This window comes from Equus przewalskii, chromosome 26 (assembly GCF_037783145.1).
Source record: "Equus przewalskii isolate Varuska chromosome 26, EquPr2, whole genome shotgun sequence".
Taxonomy (NCBI): domain Eukaryota; kingdom Metazoa; phylum Chordata; class Mammalia; order Perissodactyla; family Equidae; genus Equus; species Equus przewalskii.
The window spans coordinates 3,452,859-3,469,049 of NC_091856.1; the positions used below are offsets into that span (position 1 = coordinate 3,452,859).

Consider the following 16,191-nt stretch of genomic DNA (forward strand, 5'->3'; position numbering starts at 1 on the left):
AGTGGGCAGGTGACCCGCATGTATTTGGGGACACAGGTTAAGGCACACAAGACCTTGCCAAGGAAGTGATCATCCAGCTGAAACCGACAAGGCAAGTAGGAGTTAGCCAAGCCCAGGGGTCAGGGGACCTGTTCAAGCAGAAAGACCAGCACGTGGGGAGGCTCAGAGGCAAGACAGCTGGGCCTTCGGGGAAAGGAGAAGGTGGCAGGGAGGCCAGAAGATGCTGAGGGCCAGGCTGTGCCGGCCGCGTGGCCATGTGGAGGAGGCTGCACTTTATCCTGAGGGCACTGGGGACCCAGTGGAAGGTGCTGAGCTGGGAGTGATGAGGTTAGAGGGGGACAATCAGAGGGGCACAGGAGGGAAGCACAGACACCCCAGGGGCGTCCATCACAGCGACTTCACTGGAAGGATGGGGGTGTGCTGGCCTATGAAGCGGCCCTGGAGATGGGAGAAAGCAGCTTCAGCGCTGCTCCTTGCCAGTGCCACTGCCTGTCTAACCTCCCGCACGTCCCCACTGCCGTTCACCCTGCCTTCCTCCCCAGCCCTTGTCCAAGAACAACTACCACAATCTCTGTGTGGTCTTCCAGTTTCCAGAACTTATTGTAGACACCAAGGGTCACACTAGTTGATCATAACTGGGAAACAATAGGGAGAGGGAAGAGGAGAAATCAGTCAATGCATCCACGAGCTTCTGCGTGTTCTGCTAGTCCAGTCGCTTCTTAAGGAATTAACCGCAGAATGACCTGTAAACGCTCGTTCAGTTTGCACACTTGCCACTGTTGTACGACTTGGTCCAACTCTCCAAAGAGAATCTCACCAGCCTTGAATCTGAGCCAAGAATCAAGTCAGAGTGGATTTGTAACAGCTGAAGATGACTCCCCATTTGAGGGCCTTATCTTGGGGTGTCGGGGCCCCCTGTGAGGAGGGAGCCCTGATCTGAGTGGGGACCATCTCACTTAAGTACCACGCTGCTGAGGCGCCTTGCTGGGGAGAAGCTCTTCCCTCAGCACCGGGGAAGCTCCTCCTGCTGGTGCGCCCTCTTCCTGCTGGAAGAGCAACTGACATGTCTGTTTCTGCCCATGAGACGCCTACCACGTGGACTGTATGATGCGTGTCCGCCTGCAGTATGAGAAGACGTGGCAGGAGTGTCTGGCCCACATGCAGAAGTGCAAGGTGGGTGCCCCTCCTGGCGGCCAGAGAAGAGGGTCAAAGGGCAGCGGCCTGGTGTCCCGTCCCTGGCCTGCCCCTGCCCCTCTCCAGCCTGGATCCTCTCCTTCCTCACGTGCCCTGGCCCTCACTGGCCCCTGGGCATCCTGAAGCTGTCCCTCTGCCGGGACCCCTTCCTCCCCAGCTATTCCCACCCATCCCTCGGGTTGTAGCCCCACATGGCCTCCTCCAAGAAGCCTTCCCTGATCCCACAGAGGAAGGTATACACTCTCTGATCACCTCAGAATTCCCCTTTACTCTCTGTTTCACTCACAGCACTTGACATTATTTGCTCAGAGGGGGTCGTGTCATGGGGGTTGTTTAGGCACCCCCCGCCCCCGCCACGCCCCGCCCCGCCCCCCTGTCTACCCCCCTGCCGCCTCTGCGCCGAGACCGCGAGTTCACTCCCAAACCCCTCTACGGAGTGCCTGGTTTTCTGGGGCTCAAGGAAATATTGTGTCAAACTGCCACTCCCCAGCTCCTTGTTCAGATGAAAAACCCAGAGAAGCCTAACCCTTCTGGGGACGGTTTGACCCGCGCCCTGGCCCCGGGAGTCGGGGACTCGGCGGCCCTCAGCCGCCCTCGGCCGGCTCCGCCCCGCTGGGCTCTGGGGCGCAGGTTGTGCCAGCCGCGGGCTCGCGCTCCCAGGGACCTAGGATGTTCTCGGACTTGGGGGCCGGCCCCGCCTGGGGACGAGACGACCACGTTTGCAGAAGGCCGGGGGCTGCCATTTGCCCTGAGCCTCTCGGTCAGCTCTTGGGGGCGTCAGACCTCAGCGGTAGAGCCCTGAAGGAGGGGAGGGAAACCTCCGCCCGGGGGCCTCCCCAGGACCCCGCCCCGGGCTCCCCGCCCCTCCTTCGCTGCCCGGGCTCCCCCTGTGCTGCCGCCTGAGCTGGACTCGCTGCCCTTTGTGGGGCACAGGCGGGGACGGTGCTGAGGTCGTCCCGTACCCAGGGGCGCAGGAAGCCTGACCCAGGGCACCTGGTCCGCCTGTTGGGCAGCACTGGAAGTACACAGCTGTAGACACGTCTTTAATTTGGGGGAGGTTGGTTTATGTGAGATGTTGGTGCATAAACCAAGGCTTTCCTAATAAAGAGAGCCCGCTTTCCAGTTGGCATAACTCACAGTTACAGGGAAGGGGAGCCCTGTCTGACTGACAGCAGCCCCGAGACCGTCTAGGATGGCGGTTTATGCTGTAGGCTCTGCAGTGGGAGCCCTCTGAGTTCAGATCCAGGCCCCACCACTTGCCAGGTGTGTGGCCTCCAGCAAGTCCCTTCACTTCTCTGAGCCTGGGTTTCCTTCCTTGTCAAACGGGGCTAATGAGAACACTGCTGGGGGATTCAGTGAGACAAGGGGGCAGCACGCAGCAGCTGGACACGGTGGATGCACCACAAAGCTGGACCCTCTCGGCTGCTGTGAGGGTTTCCTCTGAGGCTCTCAGGGATGGGTGGGAGGCAGATCTCGGGGCAGCACCAGGCCCTGAGGTGAAGCCCCACCGGCCCTAAGCCAGTCTCTGCCTTGTCCCCCTCCAGAAGCAGCTACTGGACTGGAAAGCCTTCACGGAGGAGGAGGCAGAGAGCCTGGTGAGCCCGTCCTTCTTGCAGATGGTGGGAGCGCTCCAGAGCAAGGTGGAGGAGGAGCTGGAAGGCCTGGATGTGCGTAGCCGGGGACCCACACAGCTAGGGAGCAGGGCAGGCGTCCCCCGGGCACTGGGCTATGAGGAGAATAGGAGTCTGGGTGCCTCCAACTTTCCTGTCACTAGTGCGTTCATCTCCCTCATCGTGGCCAGCCCCTCTGGAGCAGTCCCTCTGTGCCAGGCACTCCAGGCTCACCCCTGACTCCCCTGCCACACGCTGACACCGGTGCTGAGCAGGAGTCCACGTGAGCAGTCTCGGGCCGTGAGTGCTCCCCGAGCCCTTGCTGAGTCTGAGTTTTTTTCTTTCCTTATTATGTGGAGAATTTTCATCTTTTCACTTAAAGGAAGCACGAAGCACTTTACGGCTTCTCTTTGGCATATCTGAATTTCCAGCGTCACTCCTCTTGCACTTTGGGGCCATTATTAAGTAAACTAAGGGTGACTTGAACACAAGCACTGCGATACCACGACAGTCGATCTGATAACGGAGATGGCTGCTGAGTGACTAATCCGCGAGTGGCGGGTGGTGGGGAGCGTATTCACGTGGCTCCGCTGCGCTGGACCAAGGGACGATGTACTTCCCGGGAGGGACGGAGCGGGAGGGCGTGGGATTTCATCATGCTGCTCAGAATGGTGCACAGTTTGAAACTTATGAGTTGTTTATTTCTGGAACTTTCCATTTAATAAGTTCGGACCATGGTTGACTGTGGGTAACTGAAACCGCAGGAAGTGAAACTGAGGATAAGAGGGGACTACTGTATCTTCTTTCGATTTTTTTAGCCATTTAAAAATGTAAAATCTGTGCTCATTTGGCAGGGCCAAGCCAAAAAGGGCAGAGGGCCACATTTAGCCCACAGGTCAAGTTCGCCAACCCCGACCCCATGAGAGCATAAAACACGTAGATAAAAGGGGAGAGGTGAGGATTTAACAGCAGAGGGTGGTGTTTGGCTCAGATGCTGAACGTCAGGAGCTCCAAAGAAGGAAAGATGCCCCAGGCCGAGATAGTATGGCCACCTGTGTGCCAGGCTGAAGCCTAGGGTTGGTCCTTCCTTCTTCTAGGCCCCAAACTCCTGTCAGTGATTCCAGCGGACATGAGACAGGTCTCGAGATGGGACTTCAGAGTCAGCCAGACCAAAGAGATGACCCTGGGCAGACTAGAAATGCTGCCGCAGAGGTGGGAAGGCCATGAGCTGAGGTGTGGCTGAGAAGATGATCTTGAGGGATGGTGCCCAGGCAGTGACAGCCAGTCCTTGGAGACATGAGGCCTCCACTGGCTGGCGAGGGAGCCCCGTGAGTGGGGCCCTCCTCTTCGCCCTGGGCCAGACGGCTCTCAGGCCCCTTCTCTGGGTTTTGCCTCTGCAGAAATGCTTCGAGGCCCTGGCTAAGCAGACAGAGCAGCAGAGCGCAGACCTCTTCAGCTACTTCCAGGAGGCCGTGCAGCTGTGGGAGGCACATCAGAGCATGCTGTCGGTGCAGGAGCTGGAGCTGGAGAAGAGGATGGAGCAGCAGCGGCAGAAGCACAGCCTGGAGAACCAGGTGTGGCCTCCAGCACCCAGGTAGCCCCCACAGGGGATGAGGGAGGGGCCACAGCCAGACTGTCAGCAGCCCAATGATTCTGCCTGGTGGCCTGTGAACTCAGCCAGCACTCAGATGCAAAATAAATAAGAACTTTGATCAGTACTTCACACCATAAACAAAAATTAACCCCAAATGTATCCTAGACTCAAAGGTAAAACCTCAAGCTGTAAAACTCGAACAGGTGGGGAAATTGAGGCTCACCTTGGTCACGGGGCCGGATGGGAGTAGAAGAAATCTGCCTGAGTCAGACCTGGGCTCTGTGATGGGTCCCTGGATCCAAATGTGTTGTCTGTAAGAGAGTGTGCATGAGAGGCAGACAGACTCGGGGCTCTGGAGCATCTGCCTCTGGCAGTCACCCTGCCCCCACAGGAGATGAGCTGGGCCCCCAGCCACCTGCCTCCACACAGTCCAGGGAGTGGAGGGGGCAAGCTCAGCATCTGATTTCAAGTGTGACTGGTGCGAAGGAGGACAAGGAGCAGGTGCCACGGGAAGGTGTGGCAGGGCCTGCCCAGGGCAGGTGGGTGTAAGGGATGTGTCCCTGAGGAGCCCCATCTGAGCCGGGTCTCCGGAGATGTAAAGTAGACAGAGAAGAACATTGCAGGCAGAGAGAAGAGCCCGGAGGCCCGGAGCAGTGAGAGTCAGGAGGTGGCACACTTGGTGCCCTTGGTAGAGGAGAGTCCTGGGCTTGCCCGGTACCTGCACCTCAGCTCCAGGGTCAGGGTCTCTGCACGTCACTTACACCTGTCAGCTCTGGTAACTCACGTCTGCGTCCTCCTGTTGTGGGGGACTGCCAGGCCCAGGAGGCCCACCTTGACAAGCTCTTGGACCAACTGAGGCAGCAAAGCCATGAGGAAACACTGAAGCTTCACCTGGAAAAGGCCAAAGATTTTCTGGAGAATATGAAATGCAGGTAGGCAGACCAGACCCCAAAAGACAGAAGGGTTGTCCTGGAATCCATATTCAAGGTCAGAGGCGGCCTGCTGAGCAGCCCAGGGGTTGCCCAGCAAGCTCAAGATGCAAATATTGCCTCTAACTTTGGAGGACGTTGGGTCTTTTGCAGCTCTGCTCTCAGCCAGCATAGAAGCTTCTGGGGAGAACTTTGATCTGATAAGTATGTGGAGGGAGGTTTCAAGGCTGTGTAGTTCAGAGGCCAAGAGCATGGGCCCTCCCTCCACCTTTTTAAATTTTAAAACGTACATGCCCTTTGTTAAAGAAAAAAAAGTTAATACAAATGTAGAAATTTTCCCTCACTCCTGCCCAACTCTTCCTTTTTATGGACATATACATTTATATATGTGGATGTGTACACATATATAGGTTTTTAAAATAAAGTTTGGGTCATACTACGCAAATTGTTCTATAACAGCAGATAGATTTCCATTTTTAAATGACGATGTAGAATTCATTAATATGGATGTTTCATAGTGACTAAAACATCCCCTGATTGATTAGCTTTCTAAGATTGGTTTCAATTTCTCCATATTAAAAACAGTTCTCTGTGAACTATCTTGTGTCTTTGTGCCTTCGTACAACTGATTCTGTAGGGACCCTTTGCAGACATGGAATTGCACTGCCGGTTGACTGCAGCGCTTAGATTCAAAAGTATAACTTGAGGCAAATAAGTAACCCCTGCACCTTGGTCTTCTTACCTAGGACACAGGTAGAAGTCTGGGCCTTGGGGCATCGGAGGGTCCGACGGGGTGATGGAGGTAAATTCAGAGGACAGGGTAGGACGGTGGACAGGAAATGGGAGCCCATGTTACAACGAGCAGAAAATTCTCTCATGTGTGTTTTCTAAATGTTCTACAAAGAGTATGTGTTCTTTGTATGATCAGAAAAATAGCAAAACAAACCAAGCACTGTTGTGAAGAGAAATGTACACAGCAGCTCTGTGCAGAGCTAAATGCAGATTCCAGCCTGTCTCTGTGAGGTCGGGGGTGCGGCTCTTGGCTGGGGTCTCCCACGCTCAGCAGAACCCCCTTAGACAGTGGTCTCCCCTGCCTACCTCCCAGGTATGAATGTTTTCACGTCCTCCTGACAAAGGAAGTGATGGAGTACGCGGTGATCATACTGAAAGAGCTCAACTCCTACAGCTCCACCCTCAGCCAACATTTCTATGTTCGTGAAATCTTTGAGCAGGTATGGAGAGGGAAACCCAAAACCCAGCCACCCACCGAGAAGCAAGGGGAGAGGGAGATGTCTAGTTCTGATCTGCTGCAACATTGAATGCCTTCTCTACCCTGTGGAGTTAGGATCCGTCAGGATATCGAGGAGTGAGAAGCTGGAAGCTGTCTCTTCCTCAGATGAAAAGAGGTTGAAGGGCTCAGTTCAGGCCTCAAGCTTGAATGGAGTTATAACAATGAGCTGCATTCATCCAACCCACCATTGACACATAACCCCCCCAAATACAACTCTGACCTAGCCACTCTCCTGCTCAAAAGCCCCTCCCCGACTCTGCAGCCCCTACCAGGTCCAACCCACAGTCCCTCCAGGACCCCAGAGGCCCCCACATTGGTTCCTACCTGACTCTCCTGCTTCAGCAAACTCCCCGCTCTCCCTGCATATGCCTCCTGCCCCTGCCGCTCCTCATCCTGCTCCTCTGCTGGGATCCTTCTGTCTCTACACATCCCAAACTCACCCATACTTCCAGTCCCTACCAGTGACAAGTGTCCCATCCTCTCAGCCTGACCCCTCCTCTCATGTGCCTGTCACCTCTCCTCTCTGAACCAGCTTGTACGTTGGTTGCTGTCAAATGCAGGAGTTCACAGCCCCCATGGAAGGTGTTTCCTGAAGGTCAAGTATGCCTTACTTTTATTCAACTTCAGTTGTCCTTAGCACAGCGTCTTGCACAAAATTCAGACCCAGTGAGTGCTCCCTGGGTAAATGCGTGAATACCCAGAGTGTCCTGGTCTGACTCTCCCAGAGTTTGGCTCTTTCCCACACACCCAGCCAGAGTCCTCATGGGCAGAGCTGAAGATGCTTGTGGGTGACGCTGAACCTGGCCAAGGCTTTCCCACATATGTGGGGTCCCCGGCTCCTCATAGAATCCCTCCCCTTGGCAGGGGTCCCTGTTCCAGTGGCTGGTAAATGCTCCCCGTGGCACCTGGGTGGAGGCGGAGCCCAGGCTGTAGGAGAGTGAGCTGCCATCTGCCCTTTGAGCTCAGTCTGGTTGCCTGGGTTAAAGGATCAACGTTGTTATGATCTCCTCGTCACAAAGGAGGACACTGAGCCCCACAGGGTTTAAGGGGCTAGCCCAAGATCACCCAGCTTATAAGGAGCTGGGATTTGATCCCAGACCTGCAAACTCCACAGCCCATGCTGTTATCCATGACACACTACACCCACAATTTCAACCAGAGCCTGTGAAACAGGGAATTTGTAGAGTTAACAAGGGGCCTTTCGGATCGTGTAAATCATGTTCATTCCGTATGTTCGCATCCAGCACTGGGTGCAGCAGACTCCTGCCCCTTTGTTTGCATCCCTCAAATTACACTTTCTTGCTCTTTGCCCCAGATCCCTACCCCAAATGTGCCAGAATGAGATCTTATTCTGTCAACGTCCGCTATGTGATGAAAGGGTTTGGTAGTTTTCTTGGGATTAAGGAACACTGACTCCCTGGATTGGGAACAGTGATCACCCCAGTGAAATAAAGATGAAGAGCCACTTAAGATGTCGAAGGGTAGGGGCGGGTCCTTTTACCTAAAAGAAGAGGTGCCCTTAGGAGCGGCACTCTGGAGGAAGGCAGCACTGCTCACTCAGCGTCCGTGTGTTTCCTTGTAGAACTTGGATGGGGAAGTCATCTTCAAGGTCAGGGAACCAGGTAATACTTTCACAATTCAGGTCTGCTTCTCCCTGATTTCACTCTTGTGCACTGGTGGGCTGGGGAGGCCCCGTCTGGGTTCCATTGCTAACCTGCTTTTCCTTGTGCTTTGGGGTTCGTCATCAACAGAAGCACATGAGAAGCGCTTCCAGGAGAGAAGGAGAAAACAAAGGGCTAATGTAGAAATGAGCAAAAGCGGGAAAAGCGCCAGTGGAGGGACAAGTTCCCCCAGGCCAGCAGAAGAGATGGAAGACGAAGAAGATCAAGAAATCGAGTCCTCCACAGCTGAAGAGGTGGCAGCGAGCCAGCAGGAAGAGTCTGTCCTGAGCGCCGAGATGCATGAGTCTAGAGAGGACTCTCCTCTGGGACTGGAAGAAATGCAGCTTGAAAGAGACAGCTACTTAAAGCCCTCCCTGAACCTGGAAAATGGGATGGTTCAAGAAGAGGAGGAGGAGGAGGAGGACAGGGTGGAGGAGGAGAGGGCGAGGGAGGAGGAAGAGGAAGAGTCAGAGGAAAAGGAAGAACGCGAGAGTTTATCTGTGGATGAGGTAGGCCAGCAATGGGTTCATCCCTGGGTGTGGGGAAAGCGTGCTGTGTTGACTGTGTGAACCCTGACACAAGCTGCAGTCCCCACTGGGCTGCATGTAAAGAGTCACAGACGTGTGCACATCTTCTATTCTCGTCAGCAGGGATCCAGTTCCTCTCTCATAGCAGTGCTTTTAAGATTCACCTTCCTCTCCCCACATCCCATCCTGCGCCCTGCTCTGAAGTCATCCCCCAGCTGTGTGGCCTTCCTTGTCCTTCCTGGTCCATGCTCTTTCCCAGCTCCTCTTTATTGTACGGATCAACTCAGCCTCTCCGTTCCTTCTCTCTGCCCATTCTCGGGTTGTGTGACACAAAAGATCCATTTATGAGCTCTCCTTAGAAGGCAGGGAAGTGACTCGTGTATTAATAAATCTTGTCCTCAAAACACAAACCCACAGAACAGTAGCTTGAATTCCACACTCATGAATTGCAAAAGTCCCTTTCCCTGTATTGCTGTGGAAGAACTGACATGGGAGACTTCTCTGCCACCAACTCAAGTGCCCACAGGCACATGACAGAAAAGAGGACTGGGGACCAAGTGTAAAACAGTGACAAGTGGTGCAGATGTTGTCTTGGTCCGTTTGGGATGCTGCAACAAAATGCCGCAGACCGGGTGGCTCACAAACAACAGAAATTTACTTGTCATGGTTCTGGAGGCTGGGAAGTCCGAGATCAGGGTGCCAGCAGATTCAGCACCTGGTGAGGGCCCACTTCCTAGTTCATAGACCGCCTGCCTCTGAGCAGGCAGCCTCTGACCTTGAATATGGATTCCAGGCCATCCCCTGGGTCCCTTTTGTAAGAGCACTAATCCCGTTCCTAAGGGCTCTGCCTTATGACCTAATTGCCTAGAAAAGGCCGCGCCTCTAAATACCAACACACTGGGGATATGGATTTTGGAGAGACACCAACGTTCAGTGTATGGAAACTGTGCAGCTGTTACTCAGTTCCAGCCAACAATGCCATGTGGGAATGTAGGCTCAGAATTACCAGATTTTCTGATTTTTAAGAGAAACCAGAAATCCCAGTTTAAAATTTTCTAATTTAAAAGCACAATATGGGCAAAAAACAGTTTTAGGCAAGATTTGGCCCACAGGTTTACAACCTCTGATGTCAAGGAACCTGTGGTTGGGATCCCCGGGTCTGTTTGATGATGTCAAGTGTAAAGTCTTATTTTCTGCTCAGGCTGAAGCCCGGGAAGAGAGTCTGGGGGAGGTCTCCCATGAGAACATAGAGTCCTTCACAACCTCCAGTGGAAACACTTATTTTGTCTTCCTACCCCTGGAACAAGAAGAAGAGAGCTGCAAGAGGCCCCAGTCCAACCTTTCTGCCGTTCTCATCAACGACACTTCCAATGCCAAGTTCCTGGAACAAGTGATCATTCCATCCAGGCTGGTTTCAGAAATTAAGAAACAGTGAGTGGAAACCTTTTCTATATGCGTGCTCTTATCCTGTGTTTTATTAACAAGGTGAAACATTGCAACAAAAGATTGGACTCGTTTCAGCTGGAGAAAGAAAGCCTGTAGGTAACTGAGGGTAGAGATGAGATGCACCATAAAAAAGAACAAATGTCCAGGGATTATTTTCAGTCACAGTGACCCCCCTCCGCCTGTCCCAGGATGCCTTGCTGAGTTAGGCCTCATGCATAAGAAATAATGTTTTCCCTGCAAGATGTTTCTGGGTTCCACATCCTGGCACACCTGTAATTTTAGGGGTTCTTCTTTTTTTTCTTTTAATTATATATATATAAATCATAGGTATGAATATATCAGTATGGTATTCAGCTCTGATTATGTGACACATTTATTGCAGAAAATTAAAATTGAAAAGAGTACAATGAAGAATATAGAAATGACCCATAATTCTACCACTGAGAATTTACCTCCCCTAACTCCCAAGTTTCTGGGCCTTTGTGCTTGAATTTGGACCAAAGGTGGAAATGTGGCCTTGGGATAGCAATTCCATTGCCCTCCTGACTCTACAGTGTCATAGCTAGGGCTAACCAGCTAGAGATCACCTGGTTAGTCTACCTCCCATGAGCAGGGATTAAAGGAGTAAAGTCAGGCCTTTGGACTCTTTTCCTTCAAGTCACTATCATCTCACTTTGAAAATGTCTCTTGATTGAACCTCATCCTTCTCCCTCCTCTTCTACAGGCCATTGTCCATCTTCTCCACGGCCCATAGAACAAAGAAAAGCCAGGACCACCCAAGAGCTAACATTTACTGAGAGGATTCAATCCCTTTAGTAACTGTGAGAGGGGTACCATAGTTCATCCATTTTACAGATGGAGAAACCGAAGCTCAGAGAGTTAGTAACGTAGATAAGACCTCTGAGATAGGAAGTGGTTAGATCCAGGATATGAATCTAGACCCTGTAACTCCAGAGTCTTGAAAGAAACACTGTGCCATCTGGCCTTGGGACTAGCTAGAAAAATAGTTCTGTGTTCAACTGATTGGATTTGCCTGTTGAAGGATAGTACACATACCGAAAAGCATTGAAATCGTGAGTGTATTGCTCAATGAATTATCCAAAGGGAACACACCTGGTAATCAGGATCCACAAGACACAGACCTTAGCAACTCTCCAGGAGCCCCCCATGTACCCAGCCCACGTCACTGCCCCCTCTTCCCCAAGGATAACAAATATTCTAACTTCTGAGTTAGTTTTGCTTGTTTTTGAACTTTATTTAAATGCAATAGGACAGAATGTGCTCTTTTCTGTCAGGCATCTTTCATTATATTTGTAAGATTCATTTATATTTTTAAATGTGGCTGTAGCTCATTTTTATTTCTGTATAGTATTTCATTAGAGAAAATACAGCCCACTTTATTTATGCATTCTACTACTGATGCACATTCGGGTTGTTTCCCCTCTGGGAATATGCCAACAATGCTGCTCTGAACTTTCTTGGACAAGTTCTTTGGCAAACATATGTATACATTTCTATTAGTACATTTCTGTTAGTTAGATGTATAACTAGGAGTGGAATTGTTGGGACATAGAATTATATGTGTGTCCATCTTGAGGAGATACAACCAAAAGATTCTACCAAAGAGTTTCCAAAAGTGGTTTTGTTTGAACAGTTTACAACAGTGCGTGAGAGTTCCAGTTGCTCCACATCCTCATCAACACTTGGTATTGTCAGCAGTTTATATTTTAGCCATTCTGGTGTATATGTAGCAGTGTTTCATTGTGGTTTTAAGTTGCGTTTTCTCAGTGAGTAATGATGTTGTGCAGCTTTTCATATACTTGCTGGCCATTTGGTTATCTTTCTGTGATGCCTGGTCAAATCTTTGCCCATGTTTTTTCTGCAGACTGTCTGCCCTTTTTCTTATTAATTTATGTGAGTTAGTTACCTATCCCAGGTATGAGGTTTTTGTCAGGTAAATACATGGAAAAATGTTCATCCCGCTCTGTGCTTGCCTGTTTTACTCCCTTAAAGTTAACTTTTGATGAACAGAAATTCTTATTTGTAATAAGATCCTATTCATCAATTTTTTAAATTAGGGTTAGTATACTTTCTATCTTATCTAAGTGATCTTTTCTTGCCCCTAGGTCATGAAAATATTATCCTTATTATCTACTACAAACTTCATTGTTTTAAACTTCCACATTTAGATGTAAAATCCACCTAGAATTTCTTTTTGTTTATACACGAGATGAGTCAGAGTCATTTCTTTCCCTTGTGGATAACCAGTTGACCCCAGGCCATTTGAGAGGACTTTCCTCTCCCTACTGCTCTGCTGGGCCTCTTTTCTATTTCTCTCTGTGTCTGTCCTTGCACCACCACCTCACCCTGCTTGGTCACTGTCACTTTATACTAAGTCTCAACATCTGGTAGTGTAAGTCCACCAACTTTTCTTCTCCAAGACTGTCTTGATTATCCTTGGCCCTTTGTATTTCTATATAAATTTGAAATCATCTTGTCAGTTTCCATAAGAAGGCATCTGCTGAGGTTTTTTTTTTATCATTATTGCATGGAATTTATAGATAAGTCTGTGGACAACTGACATCTTAACAATACATAGCCATCTTAATGGTACATAAATTTTTAAAAAGAAGGGATAAACTAGGAAAACTATTTGCAACTCACATCACATTCAAAGGACCTCATCTTCCCAATATCTAAAGAACTCCTATATAAAGAAATTGATAAGAAAAAAAGCAGCTACACGAAAGAGAAATAGGAGAAGGATATTGATGGACAGTACCAGAAAAAGAAATTAAATAGTCTTAAACACATGAAAATATACCCAGTCTCAGTCATAACATGACAAAATTGTCAAATTCAAAAGTTTGACAATACACTCTGAGGCTTTGGAGAAATAGGAGCTATGATTCATTGAGGATGTGAGTTCGAGTTGCCTTGCGATGGAAGCAGTTTGGCCACATCTTCAGGAACCGCACATGAGTTTTAGCCTTTGATTCAACAGTTCCACTTCAGGGAATTTATCCTGTAGAAGTGCTTCCACACTTGGCATGTGTACAAGGGTGTTCACTGCAGCCTTCTTTGTAACAAATGATTGGAAACCACCCAGTGTGCTCCAGCAGGGGTCTGGATAAATGAGTGATGGTCCACCCAGACAAGGAAATACAGAGTAATTGGGAAGTAAAATAAAGAAGAAGGAGTGAAAGGGGGAAGCATTTTATGTGTCAGTATGGAAAGATCCTCCCTGGTCGTGATTGCTGGCAGGACTGACCCTTGCTGATCTGTCTCTCAGACTTCGAGCTGGCTTTTTTGAGCACCTAGAGAAGTGGTTTGACCAATGTGTCCTCAATGCCCGGGTCATTGTGGCCACCAAGATTGATGAGCTGGATTCAGAACTGGAGCTGCGTCTGCACCTGCACCAGCCAAGAGCCCAGCACATTGAAAAGGACATCCACAATGTGAGAGCAGGTAGAGACCCTGCCTGGGGAGGCCACCCTGCCCAAGATCTCGTGTCTGTGCCACCGCAGCTCCAAGTTCATTAAAGTTTGCACCAAACATTTAGCATATTGTCATCACATGACGAAAGACATGTGTGAGGGTTCGCACCTCCCAGGCTGGCAGAGAAGGTAGTACTCAGAATCCTCGTCTGAAATTGTTTTAATTGTTTTTTAAAAACAGGGTGTTAGATGCTGAAAAGAAGAGTATTGCTCTGTTTTAGCTGTGTGGATCCCAGATCCACTCACACCTCTGTTGGATCCATACCTGCACGGCGGATGCTCCAGAGGCCAGTCTGTAGCTCAGGAGTCAGCTGTCAGACGCAAGCTCTCTAGCTGTGACTCCGGCAGGTCACCTGACTTCTCTGACCCCTCCCTCACAGGCAGAAGCAATGTCAGTGGGGGAATTGACTCTCCTTGAAATGGTGCAGTGAGGAATCCTGAGCACCTGGTATAAGCCACAGCCTCCAAAAGTGGTAGCCCTTATTTTCAGCTTAGAGCACTCAAAAAGAGGTGCCATTTCTCTCTTAGGAACCTAATGGGGGACACACTTTTAGTTGGATCCTTCCATGGCCCCTGTCGGGCTTTCACACGTGTTGCGCTTCGAGATCCATCACAGACCTTTAGAGCTCTCAGAGCCTCCGCGTGGTCCCACCCAGCCTCCCGCTGCCTGGGGCAGTGACGGAGCTGTGGAGTCAGACAGCCTGGTTGAGAGTCCCAGTGCCTGTGGCCGTGGGAGATCTACGTGACTTTTGGAACCTCACTGTCTTCATCTGGAAAATGTGCGCGTTAAATATAAATACAAATAAAGATGCGCCTGAAGGCTGGTTTCGTCCCCTTCCCTGGATCTCTGGCCCAGTGCACAGTGTGGAAACTGAGGCCGGAGAAACACTGTCCCAGAGCCACGCACTTCATTCTTGGCAGAGCTGGGACCACAGCGCTTTCACCACTGCAGTCAGTGTTTGGGGAGGGGGGGGCCGGCGGGTGCTCTGGGGCTGTCTGCTGGCTCTGAAGGCCTAGGATGGAGCTCCTGAAGCCCAGTCCTGGTTCTTTTTACTGAGAAGTCCAGTGGAATTCAGGCTCATTGAAATGAATACCCACTGATATAAAGGGGCAAACCCGACTGCCCAGTTTTGTGCCGGTTGTTTTCTCCCAGACCCTCTTTCCAAGACCCCTCCCTCCCCAGCACCCTCCACCCGTCCCGCATGCTCCCCAGTTGCTCCCCAGGACTCTCCATCTTGCAGGCTCTATTCCTGTCTGCTGCAGGCAGGGACCTCCCTGCTCACAGCCTTGCACTTTGAGACCCTGGGGCAGTCTCAGATTGGCCTCTCTGAGATCTGGACCCATCCCCAGGCCAAGCCCTGGTGAGGGCACAGGATGAGGACCTTGACCTGCATGGCCCCTGCTCTGCGGCTGGCCTGGGAGAGGCAGCTGTCACAGCCAGGAAGGAATGTCCTGAGGTGACTCGGGATCCCAGAGGGCCTCAGCTCCCCTCGTCCTTTTCCAGCGGAGCTCCTGCTCCATCAAGAGCGGCTGGACAGCCACTGTGCTGGGGTGGTCGAAGCGCTGAAGAAGGAGAGGCTGATGTTCCAGCAGTTCCAAGAAGAGCAAAACGCGAGGAGCAGAAACTTCCGCCGCAAGATTTACGACATGGAGCACGTCTTCTTGAACGCCACACAGAGCCAGAGGTGAGGGCCCTGGGAGCCTCCACCCCGGCCTTATGGTCCTAGAATCCCCTCCAGGTGGCTGCTCTCTAAGAAGTGGTCTCTGCCTGGTGGATAAGAGGAGGGTTTTCCAGGCCCTGCATCAACCTTCTCTTTTCAGTTCACCTCTTCACAAGAGTCAGAGTCCAACCATGTGAGACATCTGGCTGGCGGCTGGGGCTGGGGACTGGGGGCTGCGCTGGGACTGGGGGCTAGGGCTGGGGGCTGGCCTCTGGGGGCTGGGTTGAGACTGGGGGCTTGGGTTGGGACTGCAGGCTGGGGCTGGGGTCTGGGCTCTGTGGCTGGGCCTGGGAATGGAAGCTGGGACTGGGGGCTGGGGCTGAGAATAGGAGTTGGGTCTGAGGGCTGGGGTTGGGACTGGAGGCTGGGGGCTGGGAGTGGGTGAGCAGCCAGACACAGAAAATGGTGCACATGTTCAGAGTGTAGGGGTGCAAAGGATGTGCCCCCAAATGTCCATGGTGGGAAAGGCCACTTCCATCAGGGGAAACCAGGAGGAGCTTCCTGCAGGAGGTCTCTGGGCCTGGAGTGGAGGAAGGTGGGGAGGGGACAGAATTCTCCCATCAGAGAAGGAGCCCTGGCTGGGCACACCTGGAGGTGGGGATGTGCTCGGGCAGAGCAAGGGGTTCCAAGGAGGCCATCCAGCATGGGATGGAGACTCTCGGATGCCTGGAGAGGCCTCAGTCAGGTGACAGGGGAGGAGCCCTCACAGGTGTCTGCACAG

General features: G+C 51.5%; 2 protein-coding genes across 7 annotated transcripts in view; both read left to right on the forward strand.

Annotated features, from left to right (window-relative positions):
- LOC103543158 (stimulated by retinoic acid gene 6 protein-like) overlaps positions 1 to 16,191 on the forward strand; it is a 149,892-nt gene that overhangs the window by 45,846 nt on the left and 87,855 nt on the right. The gene's annotated exons all lie outside the window — the stretch shown is intronic.
- Positions 374 to 16,191, forward strand: part of LOC103542856 (coiled-coil domain-containing protein 180-like) — a 51,328-nt gene continuing 35,510 nt past the window's right edge. For 2 of the 6 annotated variants that reach the window (XM_070595813.1, XM_070595815.1), the window contains exons 1-10: positions 374 to 1,173; positions 2,739 to 2,861; positions 4,205 to 4,378; positions 5,215 to 5,330; positions 6,433 to 6,559; positions 8,201 to 8,240; positions 8,370 to 8,788; positions 10,008 to 10,237; positions 13,545 to 13,720; positions 15,254 to 15,434. In XM_070595813.1, coding sequence (XP_070451914.1) covers positions 1,105 to 1,173; positions 2,739 to 2,861; positions 4,205 to 4,378; positions 5,215 to 5,330; positions 6,433 to 6,559; positions 8,201 to 8,240; positions 8,370 to 8,788; positions 10,008 to 10,237; positions 13,545 to 13,720; positions 15,254 to 15,434 — 1,655 coding nt within the window. In that variant the 5' untranslated portion in view covers positions 374 to 1,104. The remainder of the gene's footprint in view (positions 1,174 to 2,738; positions 2,862 to 4,204; positions 4,379 to 5,214; positions 5,331 to 6,432; positions 6,560 to 8,200; positions 8,241 to 8,369; positions 8,789 to 10,007; positions 10,238 to 13,544; positions 13,721 to 15,253; positions 15,435 to 16,191) is intronic. The other 4 variants (XM_070595816.1, XM_070595818.1, XM_070595817.1 and 1 more) reach the window with 4 other exon arrangements.